This window comes from Dendropsophus ebraccatus, chromosome 2 (assembly GCF_027789765.1).
Source record: "Dendropsophus ebraccatus isolate aDenEbr1 chromosome 2, aDenEbr1.pat, whole genome shotgun sequence".
NCBI lineage: Eukaryota > Metazoa > Chordata > Amphibia > Anura > Hylidae > Dendropsophus > Dendropsophus ebraccatus.
Window position 1 is genome coordinate 154134146 of NC_091455.1, and position 25902 is coordinate 154160047.

The 25902-nt window shown below is 45.4% G+C and overlaps 1 protein-coding gene across 1 annotated transcript in view; it reads left to right on the forward strand.

The window, feature by feature from the left end:
* Positions 1–966: 966 nt before the first annotated feature.
* SACM1L (SAC1 like phosphatidylinositide phosphatase) overlaps positions 967–25902 on the forward strand; it is a 146382-nt gene continuing 121446 nt past the window's right edge. The window contains exons 1-3 of the mRNA XM_069958554.1: positions 967–1126; positions 18479–18576; positions 21869–21943. Of these exons, the coding sequence (XP_069814655.1) occupies positions 1098–1126; positions 18479–18576; positions 21869–21943 (202 nt within the window). The 5' untranslated portion in view covers positions 967–1097. The remainder of the gene's footprint in view (positions 1127–18478; positions 18577–21868; positions 21944–25902) is intronic.

The following is a 25902-nucleotide window of genomic DNA, read 5'->3' on the forward strand; positions in this document are numbered from 1 at the left end:
TTGAAAAGAGGAGAAATCTCAGGCTTTCCTTTATTACCTGCTATCTGTTTATAGTCCATTCCTGGCTTTGGCTTCAAATCTTTGGCAGATAATCTGTCAGATAATCTTTCCGAGTAAAAGGGCCCTTAGACGGAGCGACAATCGATCGTTTAATGATTTTTGAGGCAATGATTTTGTTTTTATAATGATCAGCGTTTAGACGAAGAGATAAATCGTTTGAAAAAATCATTATTGTGATCATTTAAAGATCGCTTAAGCCCATCTTACACATAGGGTGAACCTGTGAAAGATTGTTTACACGAAGCGATCTGCAAATTTTCAGTGAACGACCAATGATGATTTGAGAACATGTTGAAAGACCAAGATTTCTCGCTCATCGTTTGATCGTTGGCAGTGTTTATACAAGCCGATTGTCGATCAAATGCGATCGTTATCGCAAAAATTCAAACGATAATCGCTCCGTGTAAGCACCATGAGGCTTCAGTATACTTTCCCAACTCCCATTACTGCTAGGGAAACATGTAGCAGTAATTATGTCACCTGTGTGCTTGTGTGGAGATTCTCCCATTCATCTCTATGGGGCGGTCTTTCCCATCCCTCTCCCCTCCTGTACATCTGGCAAGGACAGGGCCTTAACTCTAACCTTCCTGGGCACCCAATGTATCTGCATGACTAATTTAGGGTCAAACGGTTGAGGCGTTGGGAAGTCTATAGAGAACAGACATTTATTTTTATTATAAAGATAGCAAATTGAAATTATGGCCACGTTTTTTTTGCCTGTTTTACTATTGATTTGCTTTTATGTTACTGTGTATACATAACTTGAACATCAAAGCAATTACTTCCACCGCATAATCTCTGCATCACTCGCACTTCCTCTTTTCAACTAAGTTTGAGCCTAACAGCGCACCGTCCACGACCCGGCACACTGCACAGCGCTTGAAGACCTCGGCGGCCTCCGTAGGACTTAGTCGTTGGAGGTTCTACGTAGGAGGAAGTAGGTGTCGAGTGTGTATCTTAGGCGTGCGAGGGCCTGTGGTACAGAGGGGTTTTTATGTCTTACACTCGACTGTGAATTACTGAGAAGGTTGGGGACTATGGCGCTGATCTATGAAAACTTGAAGCTGTGAGTAGAAGCCTCTTGTTTGGTATTGGTGTTATATGCAGCCTGCAGTTACAGCTTCTCATCATGTGTGTGCGGACTGTCAGGGTCGGCGGCGCGCTGCTTCCTCCCTGTGCTATATATATATACACACACACACTAGTAGCAGTAGGCTGCGGACCAGACGCTGCGGTACCTGCCGGCTTCTCACTGTTGAACCGACGGGTCTGTAGTGTCATTTATGGTGTGGCCTCCCGTCTTGCCTGTCTCCTCTGTGCGGCTCAGCTGATGGGAGGCTGCGGCTGGCACGGCCCCATACCAGAGACAGGCAGCCGTAACCCGGTGGTGGGAAGGGACAGGCAGCCGTAACCCGGTGGTGGGAAGGGACAGCATCGTCACAGGAATACAAAGCTGCAAATAAAATAAAACCTACAAAATGTAAATGACAAACTGGTCCTCATTGAGACAGGCTGGTGTGCCAGTGCTGCTCACCACAAGTTCTGTATGACTACTAGAGTATATTGGAAGAGTTACTGTTCAAGTCCAACAAGTCCCATGTCACTTTTTCAAAGTTTCCAGTTTTGGGATAATCCATTTGTTTTGGGGGGTTTTGTTCTGTTTTGTGTTTCTGCACTTTCTGGTTGTACACAGTACTACAGGTTCCAGAATGCAATGCTTACCCTTAGCTGTTCATCGCAGTCACCCACCCTGCACATTCCCCACCCAAATCTATTGCAGAACATCTAGCTTGTGTTCACACATTGCAGTTTAATTGCGTTACTGAATTATTTGCATTACTTTATCATTTCATTGTTGTCCCACCCACACAGCGCTGAATTCTCTACCTGTAACACCACACAGCACACTGTATTCTCTACCTGTAACACCACACAGCGAGCTGCACTCTCTACCTGTAACACCACACAGCGAGCTGCACTCTCTACCTGTAACACCACACTGCACTCTCTACCTGTAACACCACACTGCACTCTCTACCTGTAACACCACACTGCACTCTCTACCTGTAACACCACACTGGGGCCACCCTGGTATTTCCCTGTTTGCGTTCCAATACTCGCAACCGAGTGGGACTTAAGGGGTTATTTATCAGGGTGGTGTGGTGCTCTCCCCATCATGGAGGCACCCCGTGGCAACAGGCTAGAGATATCTGGCTGTCCCGTGTTTTGAGACTTGCAACCGAGACTCCACGGACTCTTGTTTTGCATATTTTAAATTTTTGGGGCATCAGTGGAGACTCTTGATTGAGTACTTCATTGGAGTTTTTTTTCCACTGTTCTCCTTGAGTTCAGTGATTACTGTGTTTTGTTGGTTGATTTGGAACACCACACAGCACACTGTATTCTCTACCTGTAACACCACACAGCACTCTGTACCTGTAACACCACACAGCACGCTGTATTCTCTACGTGTAACACCACACAGCACGCTGTATTCTCTACGTGTAACACCACACAGCACGCTGTATTCTCTACCTGTAACACCACACAGCACGCTGTATTCTCTACCTGTAACACCACACAGCACGCTGTATTCTCTACCTGTAGCACCACACAGCACGCTGTATTCTCTACCTGTAGCACCACACAGCACGCTGTATTCTCTACCTGTAGCACCACACAGCGCGCTGTATTCTCTACCTGTAGCACCAGACAGCACGCTGTATTCTCTACCTGTAGCACCACACAGCACGCTGTATTCTCTACCTGTAGCACCACACAGCACGCTGTATTCTCTACCTGTAGCACCACACAGCACGCTGTATTCTCTACCTGTAGCACCACACAGCACGCTGTATTCTCTACCTGTAGCACCACACAGCACGCTGTATTCTCTACCTGTAGCACCACACAGCACGCTGTATTCTCTACCTGTAACGCTGATATTGGAATAAAGAACTTTTTGAATTTTTTTTTCTTTTTATTTCTACGCACATATAATGATCAAGAATCTTTTATCTTTGAAGTTGAGCCCCACAATAATGCTCTGATCCTCTCTGCCATTAACCCCTTAACGACATCGGGCGTAAATTTACGCCCTGATGCCGGTAAGGGAGTTCAGAGCGGCGGCCCCGCTCTGAACCGTGCCGGTGCCGCGTGTAGCCCGGGACCGTAGGTATTAGCGGGCACTGTCCGATCGCCGTGCCCGCTAATACAGTAATCAGATGCAGCTGTCAAACATGACAGCTGCATCCGATTACCGGACGCAGCGTCATCCCTGGTGTCTAGTGGGGAGATCGCTCCTCCGGGATGTTATCCCGGAGGAGCGATCTCCGTTTCTGAAGCCGGCCGGGGACCGCTCCAAGATGGCGCCGTCCCCGGATCGGCACTCGTTTACTTCCAGCTGCAGCAGCCGGAAGTAAACGAGTGCCTATCTCATGGATCTCTGCAGCATATCTATGCTGCAGAGATCTCAATGAGAGATCAAAGCACTTATACTAGAAGTCCCCCAGGGGGGCTTCTAGTATAAGTGTAAAAGTTAAAAAAAAAATGTCATTATTAGTAAAAAGCCCCCTCCCCTAATAAAAGTCTGAATCACCCCCCTTTTCCCAGGTTATAAATAAAAGTAAGTAAATAAATAAATAAACATGTTTGCTATCGCCGCGTGCGTAATCGCCCGAACTATTAATTAATCACATTCCTGATCTCGCACGGTAAATGGCGTCAGCGCAAAAAAATCCCAAAGTGCAAAATTGCGCATTTTTGGTCTCATCAAAACCAGAAGAATTGTAATAAAAAGCGATCAAAAAGTCGTATATGCGCAATCAAGGTACCGATAGAAAGAACATATCATGGCGCAAAAAATGACACCTGACACAGCCCCATAGACCAAAGGATAAAAGCGCTATAAGCCTGGGAATGGAGCGATTTTAAGTGTCGTATATTTGTTGACAATGGTTTAAATTTTTTACAGGCCATCAGATACAATATAAGTTATACATGTTACATATCGTTTTAATCGTAACGACTTGAGGAACATATATAACAAGTCAGTTTTACCCCAGGGCAAATGGCGTAAAAACACATTTCCCCCAAATAAACAAAATGCGTTTTTTTTTTTTCAATTTCACCACACTTTGAATTTTTTTCTGGTTTCGCAGTGTACTTTATGCAAAAATTCAGCCTGTCATTGCAAAGTACAATTAGTGACGCAAAAAATAAGGGCTCATGTGGGTCTGTAGGTGGAAAAATGCAAGTGCTTTGGCCTTTTATGCACAAGGAGGAAAAACCGAAAACGCAAAAATCGAAATTTGCTCTGTCCTTAAAGGGTTAAGCATCATTTACTTGTGTTACTGCATCATTTTTGTGAATACACTGCAGTACTGCAATGAAACTCCAACATGTGTGAACACAGCCCTAATTTCACTGTACACTTCTGCACAATCAGAGAAATCAGTGCAACACCTGATTCTAGCTAAGAACAGATGGTGAATCACTCAGGGGATTGGGGGATCCAGCCTCCTGGGACATCACGCCCTGCCCCCTGTCTGCATTATCAGCCTGATCTCAGCAAACACACACAATGTAAGACAGAGGCATGGAAGATTTGTCTCCTAAGGTGGGGGAGCAGAAGGAGCAGGAGACAATGTGGATTGCACAGGGGGCCATTTTTCTTCACTTCCTGTATTTCTATCAGCTACCAGTGTGGCAGAACCGTACAGATATGGTAATACATTATATGGTAATACATTATATAGACACATCTATATAACTTTTAATGTACTTTTAATAGAAAACAAGTTTTCCTTATCCGGAGTTCCCCTTTAAGGGTAGCTTCACACGTTCCGGATCCACAGCGGATTTCACGCTGCCGATCCATGTAGTGTGAAGGTCTATGGGGGTTACATATCCGCAGCGGAATTTCTATTCCTCTGCGGATATGTAAGCCGGCCCCTTTAACCCCTCCGCCTGCAGCCTCCAACCCGGAGCATACATTACCTGCTTAGCGCCGCGGCTGTGAATGAGGCTCCTGGCTCCACTCTCTCCCCATCAGCCAATCAGTGCTGCATTTTTTTTTAACTAAAGCTGAAAGAATGACAAAATACGTTTTCTTACACAAGCGAACTACAGCTGTTCACTAACCCCTTAAAGTGTCAGTGAAATTTCTTTTTTTTGCAGAAATCAATAGCAGCCGAAAGCATCTGAGTGCCGACCTCATTGATCTTTGCTGTATAACTGTATAGCAAAGATTTCAATGAGAGGTCAGTATACTTATACGTGTATGTTATTAGTAAAAAGCCCCCTACCCTAATAAAAGTCTGAATCGCCCCCCTTTTCCCATGTTTTAAATAAAAGTAAATAAATAAATATGTTTGCTATCGCCGCGTGCGTAATCGCCCGAACTATTAATCACATTCCTGATCTCATACGGTAAACGGCGTAAGCGCAAAAAATCCCAAAGTGCAAAATTGTGCATTTTTGGTCGCATCAAATCCAGAAAGACGTATTAGTCTTTCTCCGAAACCTTCACGACGGCACCACAGGAGTTAACTCTTGCCCTAGGGACAGGAAAAGCACACAGCGAGAGGTTAAAAGCCCCTCCCCTTCCCCTAGACACCAGTGCATTATAACCCAATGTTAGCACCACGTGAGTATCGTACATTAATACAACATACAATACAGGGGGGGATGTTGGTGCCGTCGTGAAGATTTCGGAGAAACCGTCTTACCGGTAAGACTAATACGTCTTTCTCTCCTCACCTTCACGACGGCACCACAGGAGTAATACCAACCATTACCTTAGGGAGGGACCACAGCTTGTAGAACTTTCCTACCAAACGCAAGGTCCTCGTTGCGTTGTAGCTGTAGCCGGTAGTGTCTTGTGAAGGTATGTGGAGTAGACCAGGTGGCTGCTCTGCAGATCTGTTCAATAGATGCACATGCCTTCTCTGCCCATGTTGTTGCTATAGCCCTGGTGGAATGGGCTTTGACCAGCAATGGGGATGGTAAATTCTGAAGACTATAGGCTTCACTTACAGCGTTTTTTATCCAGCGGCCTAACACGCTTTTTGACACCTTTTTGCCCTTGTTTTTTCCTTGGAACTGAATAAAAAGTGATTGATCTTTTCTCCAAGGTTCACATACTTTGAGGTAATGTAAGACTGCTCTTCTTACATCAAGGGAATGGAACTTTTGTTCCAGGACAGTTTTTGGAGAAGAACAAAAGGAGGGAAGAACAACGTCTTGAGATCTGTGAAAAGATGTTACTACCTTTGGTAAGAAATTTGGATCTGTTTTTAAAACAATTCTGTCTTCCTGGATCAGGCAGTAGGGTTCTCTAATAGTAAATGCCTGCATCTCTCCTACTCGTCTAGCTGACACAATTGCTACAAGAAAAGCGACCTTGTACGATAGAAATTTTAGGTAGCACTCTGATAATGGCTCGAAGGGACGTTGAGTCAGACCTTCAAGTACAATGTTTAAGTCCCAAGGGGGAAGTAAATTTTTTATGGGAGGATTCTGTCTGACTGCACTCCTCATAAACCTTTTCACCCATCTATTGTCAGCAATGTTGGAGTCATAGATTGCCGATAGAGCAGAAATCTGCACCTTGAGGGTGGCTGGTTTTAAGCCTTTGTTTAGGCCTGCCTGAAGAAAATCCAGAATAAGCGGGATGTTGGGATCAGCAGGAAAAGGTGGTTTAGTCGGGCACCAGGAATTAAAGACTTTCCAAATCTTCAAATAGATTTTTGAGGTCACTGGTTTCCTGCTATTCTGGATGGTAGAAATTACTGAATCTGAAAGCCCCTTGCTTCTAAGCATCTCCCGTTCAGGATCCATGCTGAAAGTTTTAGATTCGCAAGTCCTGGGTGGAGAAGTGGACCCTGATGTAGGAGGTCCGGATCTGACGGCAGAAGCAGAGGAGGTTCCAGGGCCATCTTCTTCAGTATCCCAAACCAGGCTCTTTTCGGCCAGAATGGGACTATTAATATTACTGTCACCTCTTCCTTTAAGATCTTTTGTAGTACCTTGGGTATCAGGGGAACAGGTGGGAACCCATAGGCCAGGTTGAATGTCCAGGGGTGAGCTAATGCGTCTATTCCTAATGGTTCCCCAATTGGTTGAAGGGAGAAGTTCTTTGTCTTCTTGTTCCTGTGGTTCGCAAAGAGGTCCACCTGTGGTGAACCCCACTCCTCCGTAATCATTTTGAAGACTGAATCCTTCAGCCTCCATTCCCCTGGCAATAGGACATGCCTGCTCAAATAATCTGCTTGGGAATTTTCTATTCCCCGGAGATGAGTAGCTGTAATTGAGAGGAGGTTCTCTTCCGCCCACCGGAATATCTTGTCCGAGATATATCGGAGGGAGTTTTGTTTTGCGCTCCCTTGGTGTCTTAGGTGCGCAACCACTGTTATATTGTCCGAGAGGACGTGAAGATGAGATCTCCGCAAGGTATCTTTTGCCTGTTGCAAAGACATCCATACCGCAAGGAGTTCCCTGTAGTTGGATGATCTTCCGGCTGTTTCCTGAGACCAAGTGCCCTGGTATAGAAAGGAGTCCACCTTCGCACCCCAACCTGACATGCTTGCGTCTGTGGTAAGAATCTTCTTTGGAACAGGGTTCCAATGAACACCTTTCCTCAGATTGACTGGGTCTAACCACCAGTTCAAAGACTGATGGACTGACAACGGAATCCTCATTATCTTGTCTAATCCCCACTTCTGTTTGTTCCAAGATGAGAGAATTTGGAACTGCAGAGGTCTGGAGTGTGCCTGGCACGATGGTACTGCTGGAATGCATGCGGTCATTGACCCCAGAATTGACATGGCGTCCCTGATACGACATGCTCCCTTCCTGCGGAACAATTTTATCTTTTCCCTGATGGCGACCTCTTTTTCTGATGGGAGAAAAGACATCTGTTTCTCTGAGTTTAGAAGAATTCCCAGGAAGATTTTTTCTGTACCTGGGTTGAGGTCTGATTTTTTGTCGTTCAGGAACCATCCCAGTGAGAGAAGGAGGTTCCTGGTAAGAGATAGGTCTTCTAGAAGCTTCCGTGAAGAGTTTGCCAGTTTGAGTTTGTTATTACTTATGGAAATTTATACAATTTTCTAATGTACAATAATTATGGGAAATGCTCATATACTGCTATTTCCCTTAATTTAGTGTATTAGGAAGTGTTAGAATTCTCTCAGATCCAGTGACGTCACGACGAATGGTGTAATTCCTATGGAGTGTCCATCAGGGGGCGCTCTCTATATAGAAGTCAATGAGTACCATTGACTTTTATATATAGTGCGCCCCTGCTGGACACTCCATAGCAATTACAGTGTATGTGAATGTAATGTTATGTACTGTACTTTTGTGACTTCATGAATACATTTATGGAATACTTTGGGGAGCAAGTGTCCTTGCTCCCCAAAGTATCCCATAAATGTATTCAATGAATACATTTGCAGGGCACCGAGAAGGGAGGGAGAGAAGTGCCATCTACCTCCCCCTCCCTCCCTGCTCGATGCTGGGCACATATACAAAGTACTACTTCCCCGTTATCTGCAGATAATGGGGGAGTAGTACCTGTGCTATGCCTATCACATCGCCATCGCCGGCGCCGCTCACACAGGGGCATGAAGAGCAGCCCCTGTGTGAGTGGCGGCAGCGGCGATGGCAATATGATAGGCACAGGTACTACTCCCCCATTATCTGCAGATTACGGACAATCTGGGGTGGTTACCGACAATCTGGGGTGGTTACCGACAATCTGGGGTGGTTACAGGTAACCTGCTGTGGTTACGGATAAACTGTAATCTGGCGTGGTTACGGGCAATCTGGAGGGGGTCACTGGCAATTTGGGGTGGTTAGAGGCAAGGTGCAGTGGTCAGAGGCAAGGCGACGTGCGTTGTGGTCAGAGGCAACGTGCGGTGTGCTCAGAGGCGACGTGCGGTGTGCTCAGAGGCGACGTGCGGTGTGCTCAGAGGCGACGTGCGATGGTTGCGTGCAATCTGGGGGGTTATATGTAATCTGGCATGATTACGGGCAACCTGGGGTGGTTATGCGCAATCTGCGGTGGTTACGGGCAACCTAAAGGGGGGAAACAGACAATCTAGAATTGTTACGGATAGACTGAAGTGCTTATAGGTAATCTGGGGGTGGGTACATGTAATTTGGGGTGGTTACAGGCAATCTGGGGTGATTACTGACAATCTGAAGGGGGTTACGGGCAACGTGCGGTGGTTACGTGTAATCTGGGGGTTACGTGCAATCTGACTTGATTACGGACAACCTGGGGTGGTTACAGGCAACCTGCGGTGGTTTCGGGTAATCTGGGGGGGGGGGGGTCAGGGGTAATTTGGGAGTAAACTGCAATTATTACTATAATAAAAAGTGTGTGTTTTATTTTTTTGTATGTTTGTCACTTTTTGTACTTTATACATTCATTTTCATTATATTACTATGGTTACTGTGATATTTTCTATCACAGTAATCATAGTTCAGTGACAGAGACCAAATTGGTCTCTGTAACTTAAAATTTTCAGAGTTGGCTGGTTGTGGAGCGCATGCACACTTCATAACCAGCCAGGATGTCGAGGAGGAAGGAGCTCCCAGGATCAGGTGAGTATATGGGATGGGGGGGTGACTGGGGTGGTGTGGGGCGACTTGGGGGACAGGACACTTCACTTTTTATCCCCTGTCACCAATCATTTATGGTGACAGGGGATAAAAAGTGCTGGGGAGCACATGGCACAAGCGATCAGCGGTATATAGTATATACCGCTGATCGCTTGAACCGTGACCCCACAGGGGGGTCCCCGATCACTGTGTACTTTTGCATTAAGTACACTGCGAAACCAGAAAAAAATTCAAAGTGTGGTGTAAATTAAAAAAAAAAGCATTTCTTTTATTTGGGGGGACTGTGTTTTTACGCCATTCGCCCTGGGGTAAAACTGACTTGTTGTTCATGTTCCTCAAGTCGTTACGATTAAAACGATATGTAACATGTATAACTTATATTGTATCTGATGGCCTGTAAAAAATTCAAACCATTGTTAAAAAATATACGTTCCTTAAAATCGCTCCATTCCCAGGCTTATATTGCTTTTATCCTTTAGTCTATGGGGCTGTGTCAGGTGTCATTTTTTGCGCTATGATGTTTACTTTCTATCGGTACCTTGATGCGCATATACGACTTTTTGATCGCTTTTTATTACAATTATCATTTAATTATTATTTTTCTGTATTTGATGCGACCAAAAATGCGCAATTTAGCACTTTGGGATTTTTTGGCGCTAACGCAGTTTACCGTGCAAGATCAGTAATGTGATTAATTAATAGTTCGGGCGATTACGCACGTGGCGATACCAAACATGTTTGTTTATTTGTTTACTTTTATTTAAAACCTGGGAAAAGGGGGGTGATTCAGACTTTTATTAGGGGAGGGGGCTTTTTACTATTAACAACACTTTTTTTTTTACACATACACTAGAAGCCCCCCTAGGGGACTTCTAGTATATATACTTTGATCTCTCATTGAGATCTTTGCAGTATAGATATACAGCAAAGATCAATGAGATCGGCACTCGTTTGCTTTCGGCTGCTGCAGCCGAATACAAACAAGTGCCGAACCGGGGACGGCACCATCTTGGACGAGTCCCCGGCCGGCATCAGACAGGGAGATCGCTCCTCCGGGACAACGTCCCGGAGGAGCAATCTCCCCCACTAGACACCAGGGAACGGTTGCCTCCGGTAATCGGAGGCAGCTGTCAACTTTGACAGCTGCCTCCGATTAGTTAATTAGCGGGTACGGCGATCAGACTGTGCCCGCTAATAGCGGCGGCCCCGGGCTAGACACGGCACCCGGGACTGCGGCGCTTCAAAGCGGGGTCGCCGCGCGGCCCCGGTTTGAAGTGCTATTGAGGACATATGACGTACCCGTACGTCATATGTCCTCAAGAGGTTAATGGGGGTCAGCTGCAGGATCGCAGCTGATTCTCATTATCTCCGGTGCTGGACACAGATGAGAGCGGGATCGCAATCTCTGCAGCGATCTCGCTCTCATCATTAACGCCGTCAGTAACAGGAACGTGTATATATACATTCCTACTGCACGGGGTATGTGCAATAGGAACGTATATATACATGTTACTGACGTGAAGGGGTTAAATTGCGATGCAGTTACAAAAATTGACCAGCATGAATATAATGTAATATGATGTGATATAATAGGATATATAGTGGAGGAGAGACTGTTTGTAACCCCTTAAAGGACAAGTGCCATGAAAAACTTTTTCCTAGTAATTGAAGCACGTTATATAACTGTAATATGCTTCAATCGCCTATCTGCCTCCCTTCCCTGTCTTTTCCCCCCTCCACCCCCCACCAGGAAGTGTCCTGACTCACACAGACCCAGGGCAGTTTCTAGGCTATTTTGGCAACAGGGCGAATCCTGATAAAAGCGCCCCCCCCCCCCCCCCTTCCTGGATCTTACTCAGTTCAGCGCAGAGAAAGGAACGGGGGCTTTTATCAAGATTCGGGTCCCTAGGAAGAAGCAGTGTGTACACACTGTACTGTCGGTTCCGTGTGACAGGAGCCGACAGTGCTCTAACTGCTCAGCCCTGGCTTGATTTTTTTTAAATTAAGGTCCTCTCCTTTTGGTCCCTGATGCCTCCTGCCGTAACCCCTCAACCTGCGTGGTACAGATTGAGAAACCTTGCTGGTCTAGAGCAGGCCTGTATTTAGAGTTCATGTTAGGCTTCTTGCATGCTGAGACATCTGTATCTGTGACAAATCCCATGTGTTTTCAGTCGAACTAAAACTCTGAGAACCCCCTACATTTATACAGCTCTCAGGGTATGCTGGGAGTTGTAGTTTCTTAGCGGACAACCCTTTAACAAATCACTGTGTACAGAGGCTCCTGGTAGCGGCAATCTGTGGGTGACAACCATCAGCCCTGAAGGTAGAGCAATAAATCTGTCTACACTGTACTACAACTCCCAGCATATCCTGAGGGCTGCAGACTGTCAGCATATGCTGGGAGTTGTAGTGCCTGCAGCTGTTTAGATGGATCCTAGGTGCATTATACACTGGATGCATTGTGGCATATAAGAATACATAGATCTGTGGGGGCTCAGTGTAAGGAAGTGACCCCAGAACATCACTAATATGGTAGTGGTAGATGTTTTTGTTCTATCCCCTATTAGTGCTGTTCTGGGGTCACCTCCCTACACTGAGCCCCCACAGATCTATGTATTCTTATATGCCACAATGCATCCAGTGTATAGGACCCAACTACAAGAGCTGCAGGCACTACAACTTCCAGCATATCCTGAGGGCTGCAGACTGTCAGTAAATGCTGGGAGTTGTAGTGCTTGTAGCTGTTGTAGTTGGGTCCTAGGTGCATTATACACTGGATGCATTGTGGCATATAAGAATACATAGATCTGTGGGGGCTCAGTGTAGGGAAGTGACCCCAGAACATCTCTAATAAGATATAGGGGGAGATGTTTTTGTTCTATCCCCTATTAGTAATGTTCTGGGGTCACATCCCTGCACTGAGCCCCCACAGATCTATGTATTCTTATATGCCACAAAGCATCCAGTGTATAGGACCCAACTACAACAGCTGCAGGTACTACAACTCCCAGCATGTACTGACAGTCTGCAGCCCTTAGGATATGCTGGGAGTTGTAGTGCTGGCAGCTGTTGCTAGCTAGTTTGTTGGCAGCTAGTTTAAAAGTTTGCGCTAGTGTACTGTAGTGACCACAGGGCTGTGTCAGTACACTACCGCAAACAATACACTTACCCATTTAGACACCAATGGTACACAGGCTCTGCAAACTACAGAAGTGATTACAGTGCAGTTACTAAAGACTCACAGGTGACGTCTTCTCACTCACTCTTTGCTTTCCTCTCCATCTGGCGCAGCCATCACGAAGACTTCTCCGACCACAACTCATTTGCAGAGGGGCAGCTGAGGGTGACTGGGGGAGCAACTGGGGTGACAGGGGACAGGGGAGCAGCTGGGGGTGACAGCTGGAGGGGGAGAAGCTATGGATGTAGGGAAAGGGGGAGCAGCTGGGGGGCAGGGACAAGGGGAGAAGCTAGGGGAGCAGGGGAAACAGCTGGGGTGACTGGGGGAGGGAGAGCAGCTAGGGGGCAGGGACAGGGGGAGCAGCTAGGGTGACAAGGGGAGCAGATGGGGTGAAAGCGGGAGGGGGATAAGCTATGGGTGCAGGGAAAGGGGGAGCAGCTAGGGGGCAGGGACAAGGGGAGCGGCTAGGGGGGCAGGGGAAGCAGCTGGGGTGACTGGGACAGGGGGAGCAGCTAGGGGGCAGGGACAGGGGGAGCAGCTGGGGTTAGAAGTGGAGCAGATGGGGTGACAGCGGGAGGGGCAGAAGCTATGGGAGCAGCTAGGGGGGCAGTGGGAGCAGCTGGGGTGACAGGGGGAGGGCGAGAAGCTGGGGTGACAGGGCCAGGGTGCGTAGCTGGGGTTACAGGGCCAGGGTGCGCAGCTGGGGTGACAGGGACAGGGCGAGAAGCTGGGGTCACAGGGACAGGGTGCGCAGCTACGGTGAGAGGGGGAGAAGCTGGGGGGGGGGAGCAAGGGAAGCAGCCAGAGGGCAGGGAGAGGAGAGGGAGCGGCCGGGGGGCAGGGAGAGCAGATGGGCAGGGGGAGCAGCTAAGTTGGTAGTGGGGGCCGCTGGGAAGGCAGGGGGGAAGATGGGGCAGCTGGGGTGGCGGGGGGAAGATGGGGGCAGCTGGGGTGACAGGCAGGGGGGCAGCTAAGGTGGCAGGGGGAGAAGATGGGGGCAGCTGGGGTGACAGGCAGGGGGGGCAGCTAAGGTGGCAGGGGGAGAAGATGGGGGCAGCTGGGGTGACATGCAGGGGGTGCAGCTATGGTGGCAGGGGGAGAAGATGGGGGCAGCTGGGGTGACATGCAGGGGGGGCAGCTAAGGTGGCAGGGGGAGAAGATGGGGGCAGCTGGGGTGACATGCAGGGGGGGGCAGCTAAGGTGGCAGGGGGAGAAGATGGGGGCAGCTAAGGTGGCAGGGGGAGTATAGGGAGCAGGAGGGGGCAGTCTGCGGGCAGGGGGAGGGGGCAGGCTGAGCAACAGGGGGGCAGGAGGAGCAGTGGGGCAGGGGGAGCAGCCCGGGGCGCCTTTCTGATGCTGTTACAAGGCGGGGGTGAGCTGCTTCCGGCACAGACAGCCTCTGTCAGACAACCTGGAAGCTCACAGCTGCAGCCCCGCGGTCCCAGCACAAATGACGTCATCGAGCAGGAGAGAGGTTCGGGGCTGCAGCTGTGAGCTTCCGGCTTGTCTGACAGAGGCTGTCTGTGCCGGAAGCTCACCTCTGCTGACCCATCGCACCCCCGCACCAGCACCACCACCCCCCGCCCCCCCCCTCCCGGGGGGCGCACAATAGCGGCGGGCGATGTGGTGCAGGAGGCCCTGTTGATTTAATGAGGCCGCCGGGAGCCCCCTAGCTGTTGGCGCCCCGTGCGGTGGCCCGGCCCGCCCGGCCCTAGAAACGGCCCTGCACAGACCTAATGACTGTTGTCACCGTCACCAGGCAGCTCCTTCTAGTGAGGATGAGTCATCAGCAGGAGGGCTGCTCTAGGTCCTATTACAGCAGCCCCCCCTCCCCAGTCCAAGTGATGGCTTGCAGCCAATGGGAGCTGAGCAAGCTGAGTCACCTGACAAGGCAGGGGAGGGGGGGGGGGCTGCTGCTGTAACCGGAGAAGGAGCTGAGAGAAGAGCTTGGTGACGGTGACGACAGTCATTAGGTGTGTGTGAGTTAGGACACTTCCTGGTGGGGGGTGGAGGGGAGAAAAGACAGGAAAGGGAGGCAGATAGGTGATTGAAGCATATTACAGAGTTATATAACTTTGTAATGTGCTTCAATTACTGGGAAAAAGTTTTTCATGGCACTTGTACTTTAACAGCTGGCCAGGTAATAGAGCACTGCAAGTGAGACCCTATATACAGGTAATACATCAAATGCAACCACACAGAAGTGAAAACAAACAAACCAACAATGAGATCTTACCCCCGTCCGGCCCACCAGCCTGATGCTCGTTTCGCTCACTTCATCACTGCATTCTGTAGCAGTGGTACTCTTTAACTGCAGCGCTCAGGTCCCATTCAGGTGAATAGTAGGAGCTGAGCTGTAGTTAAAATTTGACAACTCTACACAATGGACAGACTCATGGTGCGTTTACACAGAGAGATTTATCTGACAGATTTTTTAAGCCAAAAACAGAAACAGACTATAAACAGAGAACAGGTCACAAAGGAATGCCTTAGATTTATCCTTTTTTCAAATCCATTCCTGGGTTTGGCTTTCAAAATCTGTCAAATAAATCTCTCTGTGTAAACACACCATTAAACTCCATTCCTTGCATAGTGCTAATCCTGGATTATGGCATGTTGTCAAGCAGTGACTTATGAGCAGTTTTCTAGATTGCTTATTATAACATTTTGCCTAGAAAGCCCCTTAAACTCCTTTCTCGCTGTCAATCATAGGCGGGCACCCACCACAATTTGCTGGCAATTTGGGGCACAGAGGTCAGACACCCCCGCAGCCTCCTACTTTTCCCCTTTCCTGTTTACAACCTCTTTAAAATTGAAAATGTTGGTCCCCTCAGAAATAATCAGGGTGTAATGGTGGAGGGGGATGAGGAAAAGGCCAATCTACAAAATACATTCTTCTCTACTGTATTCACAGAGGAGGATTCTAAAACAGATGACATGACAGCGCCTTAAAAACATTAAGGTCCATAAATCCTCAAGCAAGAAGGCATACACCCCAGTCTAGTTTTGCAGGAATTAAAGCGACTCTGTACCCACAATCTGACACCCCCAAACTGCTTGTACCATCAGATAGCTGCTTTTAATCCAAGATCTGTCCTGAGGTCCGTTCTAGAGGTGATGCAGTTATTGTCCTAAAAAAACAACTTTTAAACGGGAGTATCTGTGCCCTAACTTTGCACCACCCCTCCACCCTCTTCATCATTAGGAATGCTCCAGATTGCCTCGTATTCCCCACCTGTGTCAGCCCGGCACATGGGCTGGATCGTTAAGCACCTGTGTAATGTTCAGCATGGAAAAAATGTTCCAGTGGCACTCCTAATGATGACGAGGGTGGGGAGGAGGGACGAAGGGGTGGTGCAAAGTTAGGGCACAGTTACTCCCTTTTGGCAAGGGCTGCAAGTTTAAAAGTTGTTTTTTAGGACAATAACTGCATCACCTGCAGAACGGACCCGAGGACAGATCTTGGATTGAAAGCAGCTATCTCATGGTACAAGTGGTTTGGGGGGGGGGGGGGTCAGATTGTGGATACAGAGTTGCTTTAAGTACTGTGATAGACAGACCCTTATTCCTAATCTTTAAAGATTCTGTAATGATAGGGATTGTTCCTGGCGCATAGCTAATGTGGTAACTATATTAAAGAGGGGGTCAAAAAGGGATCCTGAAAAATTATAGGCCTGTAAACCTAACATACAGAGGGTACAGAGGAGGGGGACCAAGGTAATTAAGGGAATGGGGTGGGTTACAGTACCAAGACTTGGGCTATTTAGTTTAGAAAAAAGATGTCCTAGCAGTGATCTGATCACAATATATGAATGGACAGTACAGAGATCTTGTAGTGATCTTATCACACCTAGGCCTTTAACTATGACAAGGGGGCATCCTCTACGTCTAGAGGAAAAAAAGGTTTCACCATCAGCACAGACACAGGTTCTTTAAAAGCATTGAGACAATGGAGCGCTCTGCCACATGATGTCATGGCTGATCTATTAAAGGTGAAGTTCGTTGGACTATAAAATCCATCAGCCGGCAGGGGGGAAATTGATTACAAGTACTAACTTGCCACTCCCTGTGCCCTCAGTGGGACTGGCCGCGGAACCCCCGCTTGGCTCTGGGATCTCCAAAGCTGACACCTCTTAACCGGCATTTTATAATCTGCCCGACTTATCCTTTAAATAAGTTCAAGGGAGCCCTGGATGCTTTTTAGAAAAAAATATATATAATATTACAGGTTATGGGCACTAGATTTCATGTGATAGAACATTGATTTAGGGATTTATTCTAATTGCCATTGGAGTTGGGAAGGAATTTTCTCCCTTTGATGGGGCAATTGGCACTTGCCTCTTTAGGGGGTTTGCCTTGCTCTGCATCAACACTGTAGTGTTTCTGTAGGTTGAACTTGATGGACTCTTGTCCTTTAATAAGGTTGAAAAAAATACAAGTGCCATGAAAAACTTTTTCCCAGTAATTGAAGCACATTACAAAGTTATATAACTCTGTAATGTGCTTCAATCACCTATCTGCCTCCCTTCCCTGTCTTTTCCCCCCTCCACCCCCCACCAGGAAGTGTCCTGACTCACACAGACCTGATTACTGTGGTCACAGTCACCAAGCTCTTCTCTCAGCTCCTTCTCCGGTTACACTAGCCTCCCCCTTCCCCTGCCTTGTCAGGTGACTCTGCTTGCTCAGCTTATTTTCTCTAGTGACATGACTCCTTCACTGAGTCCACGGCAGCAGGAGAGAGGGTATGAGGGGAGGGGGGAGCTGCCTATGTACAGAGTCAGTCTGAGGGAAGATAAGCAAGTGAGATGTGACAAGTGATGGCTTGCAGTTGTTCAGCCAATGGGAGCTGAGCAAGCCTGTCACCTGACAAGGCAGGGGAGGGGGAGGCTAGTTTAACAGGAGAAGGAGCTAAGTGAAGAGCTTGGTGACGGTGACGACAGTAATCAGGTCTGTGTGAGTTTAGTGCACTTCCTGGTGGGGGTGGAGGTGGGAAAAGACAGGGAAGGGAGGCAGATAGGTGATTGAAGCATATTACAGAGTTATATAACTTTGTAATGTGCTTCAATTACTGGGAAAAAGTTTTTCATGGCACTTGTCCTTTAACTATTTTACTATTGTAATGCACTGATTAGATTTTTCTTTGATCTGCTACTAAAGCCTGTCTGTGGCTGAGCAAATTAGTGACAGCAGCCACCAATGACTTTAGAAATCCTCCGGCCTGTTTGTGAGATGACTTTCCCAAAAATTGAGTTGAAAAGTTGAATTAGCTTAAGCTGTAAAGATCACCTGAGCTCTTCACTACTTCATGACCCTGTGGACAGAAAGGCAGATGAAAGTATGCTTTCTATTTAGGAAAATTCATGATAACTTCAGTATAATTCCTGATGCACCTCTCGAATATACTAATTGGATATCATTGGGGGCATGTTCTGGGAGTGCCTTTTTAACTACTTCTGTCTCCTGTCCCTGTAGAGGCCAGTAGAGCACCCTACATAATGGTGCTGTCATGAAGAATTTGTGAAAAATGAATTTGTTGTAAGAATAATTGTCTATTTTTATTCATTCTGTGATCCTAATATTGTATACAATTCATTTGCTTTTTTATACTTATAGACACACCACACCAGAGAAATTTTTTGTGGAAGCCTGCGACGACTTAGTTGATGATGTTCTTGCCATTGACAGAGTATCTACAGAAGTTGCACTTACAGGTATTTGTTACATTTATTCTGTTATACTGTCTATTACTAGAGAAGTACAGCATCTTTTTTACATAATGTAAACCTGCCTGATAAAAGACTTTACTCTTTAACATTTAGCTGGTCTTGCATGAAAACCTGGTACTGTGGGGAAAAAGTTATACAAATTACCGATATACACTTATTACAGCAAATGCTTATAAAGTGCTTTTTTTCCCTGCATTCACTACTGCATCAAGGCTTCACTTCCTGAATAAAATGGTGATGTCACGACCCGACTACCAGAGCTGTGCGGGCTGTGGCTGCTGGAGATGATGATGGCAGGGGGACACTGAGGGACACAGGGCACTTGAGGGACACTGAGCATCCCTCTGCCACCATTCTCTCCAGCAGCCACAGCCCGCACAGCTCTGGGAGTCGGGTCGTGACATCACCACTTATGGGGGGCAATACAATACTTTAATAAAAATTTTCGCTGGCCTTATCCTTTAAGTAAAAGAAGGCTGGCTTAAAGTATAACTCATTTAAAGATTTTTTTCAGAAATCAATAGTACAAGGGAAACTGTCAGCTGCAACCCACTTTCTAAACTGCTAACACTGTTAGATAGCTGTTAGGTGAAGAACAAACACAGTAGCTTTTCCAAGCTCCTGATCTGCTGTAAGCTGTAATGTCTCCTCGCTCCTCCCTCTCTGTATGATTGACACCTCGAAGATGAGCTCGAAGCAGGGTTGGGTATGGAAGTGAGGGAGTAAGGAGGAGTACAGCCTGGTTGACTTCAGGAGCTTGGGAAAGCCTCTTTGGCTCTATTTTATAGAATAAAATAATGTTTCTACATTCTGGGAGCACAGACAGATATGTAAAAGGTACCATTTGTCTCCTTTTCCTAACAGCTATCTAATAGTGTCAGCATGGAACATGAATTGCAGCTGACAGACTGCCTTTTAGAAACTCTGTAATAGGTTTTATTAAGCATAAGAGTTCCCTTCTGTACTCAAAAGGCTTCTTTAGCCTCCCCCTTGGTTTTTTATCTGTTCATAATCAGGCCAAAATAATTGACATTACAGAGGAGCATAGTAATGACTGGTTTGCTGTGTCCGTTATAACCTATGGAGGGGAGAGGGGCTGAGGGTGATAAGTGGGCAGGAAGAGCAGACAAACAGCCTGTGCAGTATTAAGATTGTCTAGGCTAAAAAAAAACACTGGATTCACAGGTCAGACTCCTCAGTGCTGGTCTGGGAACTTGGTGAGGTAAGGGTGCAGGATAAAGTGCTGTGCTGGCTCCTTTACACCGTCTGGTTCTCCCTCGACCCCTCCCCGAACCATAGACCATAGTGGACAAAGAAAATGCAACAGATAAGAAGTGAGATGGAAGGAGACTGTAAAAAGCCTTTTGCTTACTAAAACCTGTATCAGAATTTCTTAAAATCGCTTGTACGACCAGTTTCAGACGTACAGCCCGTAGGTCCTGCCGCAGCCAATGATTGGCTGAGCGGGACCTATGGGAGCCAGGAGCCACAGAAGCAAGCCAGAGCAAGGACGGGTAAAATATTCATCTGTCATGTATGGGTTAAGGGGAATGGCGTTTACATACTCACAGCAGAATGAAAAATCCACTGCTAGTATGTAAACCCATTCAAACTGACATTACCAGGAATCTCAGCTGATTTTGTTGCGGAACTCGCATTGTATAATCTGCTGCAATTCCTGCATATGTGTAACAGGCCTACTATTGATTTCTGCAAATGACAGTTACAATTTGAGATGTCTCAGATTTAATTAGGACATACATGTTCATAACTTGCATCCTAAGGGTAGCTTCACACACAACGGATCCGCAGCTGATTTTATGCAGCGAATTCGCTGAGAAATCTGCTGCGCATCCCTTGTCATTCATTTTGAATGAGAAAACATCCCACTGCGAGTATGTAAATGACTCGTGTTAACCCCTCGCTGGCCGGAGCATACTTTAACCTGCTCCACGCTCCGGCTTGCTTCAGGGGTTCCCGGCTGGACGTCCCGATTAGCCAATCAGTACAACATCCTGCTGCGAGTATGTCATAATGAATGACAAGGGATCCTCAGCGGATTTTACGCTCTGTTGTGTGTGAAGCTACCCTAAACATAGTCCGTGCACCTGACATAGACTGTGTTAGGGCCAGGATTCTTCCGCGGAATCCCATAAGCCTCCATTTCTTACAGGACTTTCAGCTTGGAAGAATTGACATGTCAGTTCTTCTGAGCGGAGAGAGGTGCAAGCCCTTCCATAGACTGCCTGTATGACACAGAGGCTGGCGGGATTCCGCGTTCATTTTACTCTGTGAACTGGCCCTTAGATAGATTTCTGAAATAACTGGTGCCAGTTTTTTTTTATTTATTTTTTTTATGTGTACATATATCTTCAAGCAGTCGAACAAAAGCTTTAGTACTGTTGCAGATTATAATCAGTGTTAGTCAATGATTATCAATTAATTATTGTAATCATTGATTAAATATAATATCAATTTTTAAAGTCCAGGTCTGTGTAGTATGAATACATGACAAACAACCTGGTGTATCTGTATTTCACAGGGGAAGACAGTTTGTCTAGACAGAATGATAAGAGGCATAAATCATTATCATATATCTTAAAGAGGCAACAGGGGTTGTGATCGTGCAAGCAGTTTTGCAACATACTGTTTATTTGAATCTTGACATTTTGTAATCAATGGTATACATCCCAAACTGTGGTCCTGCCACCTCCTTGCCAATATTTGGTCTTTTCTCTCTTAAAAAAAAAAAAAGAAAAAAAAAGACCAAGCACAGGAAGTCCTAGGCGTTTGACGCTCACGCAAGGAAAGACATCTGTTCATTATGCAAGGTGTCTATCAACAAGTTTTACAAGTATATGTTTGACAAAACTACTTGCGCTGATGACCCTTTAAAATTGATTGCTTAAAAATAATTTCTTAAAAATATTTTGCGACAGGTAGGCTTTAACAGTTTGCCTATGCTTACAGAAATCCATTGAGCCTACAGTGTCACCATCTCCACTAAGCCCCACTCACTTTCCTGACTCTGTTTTGGGGGTACAAAACTATGACTTTCGTATGCCAAAGAATTGGCTTACAACCTTACCAAGAAAAAATTCCCCTTATTATCTGTTAATAAAAAAGTGGGTTTTACTCCATTTCTGCTGTTTACTCAGTATAACAGAAATATGCATCGGGTATACTTATCTGCTTAGGAACAAGGGTTTAGAATGACATCATGGTTGTGTAGGAATGAATGATAATGATAAAGTACAATAAAAATTATATCTTACAGCGAAGAAGGACATTCCACCTTCAGCTATTACAAGACCTATTTGTGGGATCTTGGGTACAGTAAGATTAGTGGCAGGTAAGTAACAAAATGTTTTAAATCTAGATAAAAAAATATTTTGGCTGCTGTTTTCTTCCCTTGACATTAAAATAGCCACTGTGGGTTCAAACAACTTTGCTCTGCGCTCTGTTTGATAGACTGCTAACCATCACTTGCTAAAAAGGTAATTTGGTTGTGAGAACCAATCTGATTGATAAGAGCAAATCTGTTATACATTCTATGCACTATGATTCCAATGTTGCCGTTCTTTCATAGATCTGCCACTCCATTCCAGAGATATTTGCATTCATACCCCGCTCTGTTTCTGGCTGCCCGGGATCTCGCTGGGCCTGGCCGGGACCTGCATGCATACTTATAAAGTGCATCATAAATGGAGAAGAGATATTTGTGCACTGGGGGCGCATCTCCAAAGAACCAGGCCAACAGCTCATTTGCATAAAACAAAAAATGCCTCTATCTGGTGTGTGTGTGTGTGTGTGTGTGTGGGGGGGGGGGGGGGGGGGGGGGGGGGGGTAGATGGGTGAAAGATCGCCACAGTTGCAGTCAGCGTGGTGGTGATGGCACTTTGTTTGAGCAGCCTTGATGATAGATTCACTTTAAAGAGCATGTATCACCTAGATTTTCTTTTACTGATTAGTCAGTAATTTTTTTTCCCCACTTTTTGTATATTATGGGGGCTGCCATTTTTCCTGCTTAAAGCCAATGTACCATTTGCTAACTGAAATTTCTTTTTTTCACTACCTTGCTGGCGTGGGGATCCTGGTGGCATGGTCCATTTTTCAAAATGTCGCCCTTATCCTCCCAGTGTAGTGATATCCTCGCCTATTAGAATTGAGGCTTGATTCTAATGGAGGTGCGTCACAGAGGAAATGTCTTTACACTGGGGGAGCCGGGCCCGACTCTGCATAGAGCAAAAACAAAGAATGGAGGACAAGGCACTACTTAAATCTGTGAGGTGGGGTGCTCAACCCAATATGACATGAGAAATTAATGCAAGTCAACAAACAAAGAAAAAGCCATGTCACACATGCGAGGGTGGCACTTCCCCAAAACAAAGTAGAATAAGCTGCATGTAAAAGTGAAAAAGTATGGCAAATTTTATTAGTACACAAGAACTATAAAGTGCAAAACATACAAAATAAAAGCAATTAAAACCACAACATACAGAGGCCCATGTTAAATAGACATGGAGCCAGGACAAGCCGATATGTATAAATACTATGACCCCCCTATGGCTAATAGTACTGACTCACAGCAGAAAATGATGTAAGTGTATAAAGGTATGGGCAATGATATCTGTGTGAATAACTGAACTCTATGGACACAAAACAACCAGTGGTAACAAAAGAAAAAGAAAAATAGCAGAAGATGTAGGAGTCTAGTAATAAGATCAGGTATCACCAGAGGGGGAGTCCATGTCAGGGTCCGAGAAACCCCACGCGTTCCGCCTCGAGACTTTCTCAAGGGTAAGGATACAGAGACTTGTTAGACATACATATAGCACTTATAATTAATGAAAATTAGTTACCATGTCCGCAAATGAGTGACCATGCCTCTTACTAAGTATAGATCTCGACCTGTGCCTCCAAGATGGCCGCGGCGTCACCAAATAACCACTACGCATGCGCATGATGGCGGCACCACCCTCCGATGATGTGAGCAATGACGTAAAAGATTCAACTTTATTGACACAAAATAAAAGCCGACACAGCAACACTGCTTATACTGCTGCGTCCCCGAGTCTCCACTACACATGCGCGTGATGGAGGTACCACCCTCCAATGTTGTGGGCAGTGGCATGTATAGTCTAACTTTATTGGTACCAAGTAAATACTAGCAAGATTAACACACCCCGGCATGAGTCAAGCCATTAACCCAATTCGTTGTCAATTAAAACCATGCACCCCAGTGTGCACCACACAAAAATCGCATAGTCTGTATTCTACTTATATATAACACCCAAAAAAAACTCAAATACAAACTAATCCTATAGCCATGTTGTAAATTAATATTTAGTGGTTGATTCTATAAATTTATATATATATATTTAAACCATGATATGGTGGGAAAGAAACAATTATAATAAGTGCTGTGAATAAATATTAAATAATTATGTCTTATTATACATAAATATGTACTGATACTAAATAATTATTATAGATTACTGTTATACACAACTAAATAAAAAATACATATATAATATAATAAATATGGACACACATATATACAAGGTAAAGTGCTAAACAAGAAAACACATATAAATAGGTCGATGAATAAATAGTCATTTATGTGCAACCAATATATACAAATAACCAAACAAATTGGGATCAACCCAATCCATATAATTCATATCCAAAAAGTGCATATACCCTAACTATGAAATTCCTCCCCACTTAATATTATGCGCGTGCACCACCATATGAAACACAGTACTACATCCGCCAAATAAATATTTAAATGGGACTTTTAGAAAATCCCATAAAAAACAAACCAAAAACAAAACCGCGAGAACACAAATATAATACGTAACAGACTTAGCAATAGTGTAAAGAATGTGCAGACTAACCACGAATGGATACTCAAGCACATACAGGCACCGACGTTGCGTCCATAGGCTATATATATAGCATAATATTTAGGTAAACGTATAAATAAATGTCCCTGCCGGGTGTACAATACTCAGATAGCAACCAGGTTATGACACAACCTTCCATATACAGACATTTCGTGGGGCATAAGGACAAATATCTAGCGGCCGCCAATGAGCAGAGGCACAGGTCGAGATCCAAGAGAGGCTAGCAGACATCTAAGTGGGTGTAACTAACGTATACAATGTATATATACTTAAATATAAATTTTTAATATCCAAAACACATGCAGCTTTAACCAAAAAATTTACACATATATATATAACAGATAATGTTGAGAACTCGTTAGGAAATTTATCAGGTAGCACACATAAACAGGTGGAAAATCAGATGGAAAGTCAGAGCCAGGCCATTTCATGAGTACGTCATATTTCTCCAAAGATTGGCACTAGATTTGCATTTTGCATAAGTGTCTCTCAAAAGAAGGGAAAATTAACAACGCAGGAACGTCTCTCACAGAAAAATGGAGAGAAGGTCATATCATATTCCCCCTCACCAGAACAAGGCATGAGGATCCATATAAGGGAAATGCAGCGATTCCTATTGGAGTCCAAAGGGAGATCCAAAAGGGTCACAAAGATGTATTGGGGCTGTTTCTGGACGGTGTTCATATCCAGTAGTCGGTCTATGGGTAATATATACTCTGACATCAGATACGGATGACTGGTGAAGTGTGAATACAAAGGCCACTGCAAAAAAAATAAGTGTATAATTAAGACATGCACACATGTGAAAAATAACAAACCAATAGAAGGTGTGATGTATGAAATGAGAAAAAGAGGACTGTGAAAAGTGTGTGTATGTGTGTGAGTGTAAGGAAAAAAAAAAAAAAAAAAAAAAGGTTTAAGATAATGTGAATAACAGTGAAAAGAATATGTAGTGAAGAAAAGAATGTGTAATGATGTGAAAAAAATATGAAAGTGAAAGAAAGAGAAAGATAGAAAGGACATCCGATTAGAAGACAAAGACTCAAGACGCTGAGGTGTAGACAAGTACTAAACATAGGAAATAGCATCACTTATAGTATCCGGTATATAACAATTCTTCGTTCATACCTGTTGGCTTCAAGCTATGTAATTTGTAAATCCATCTGGATTCGCACTGTAGCAATTTCTGCGTAATATTACCCCCCCTGATCCCCAACTGGACCCGCTCCAATCCAATGATTCTCATACAGTCATACTTACCATTGTGATGTCTCTAGAAATGTTCAGCCACAGAAGTCATATCTGGTAACAAGACCTTGGATCTAGCAGCTTTCCGGATGGTGGAGGTGTGATGTTGGATCCTCTTTCTCAATTCTTGAGATGTCTGTCCAACATAAATCGA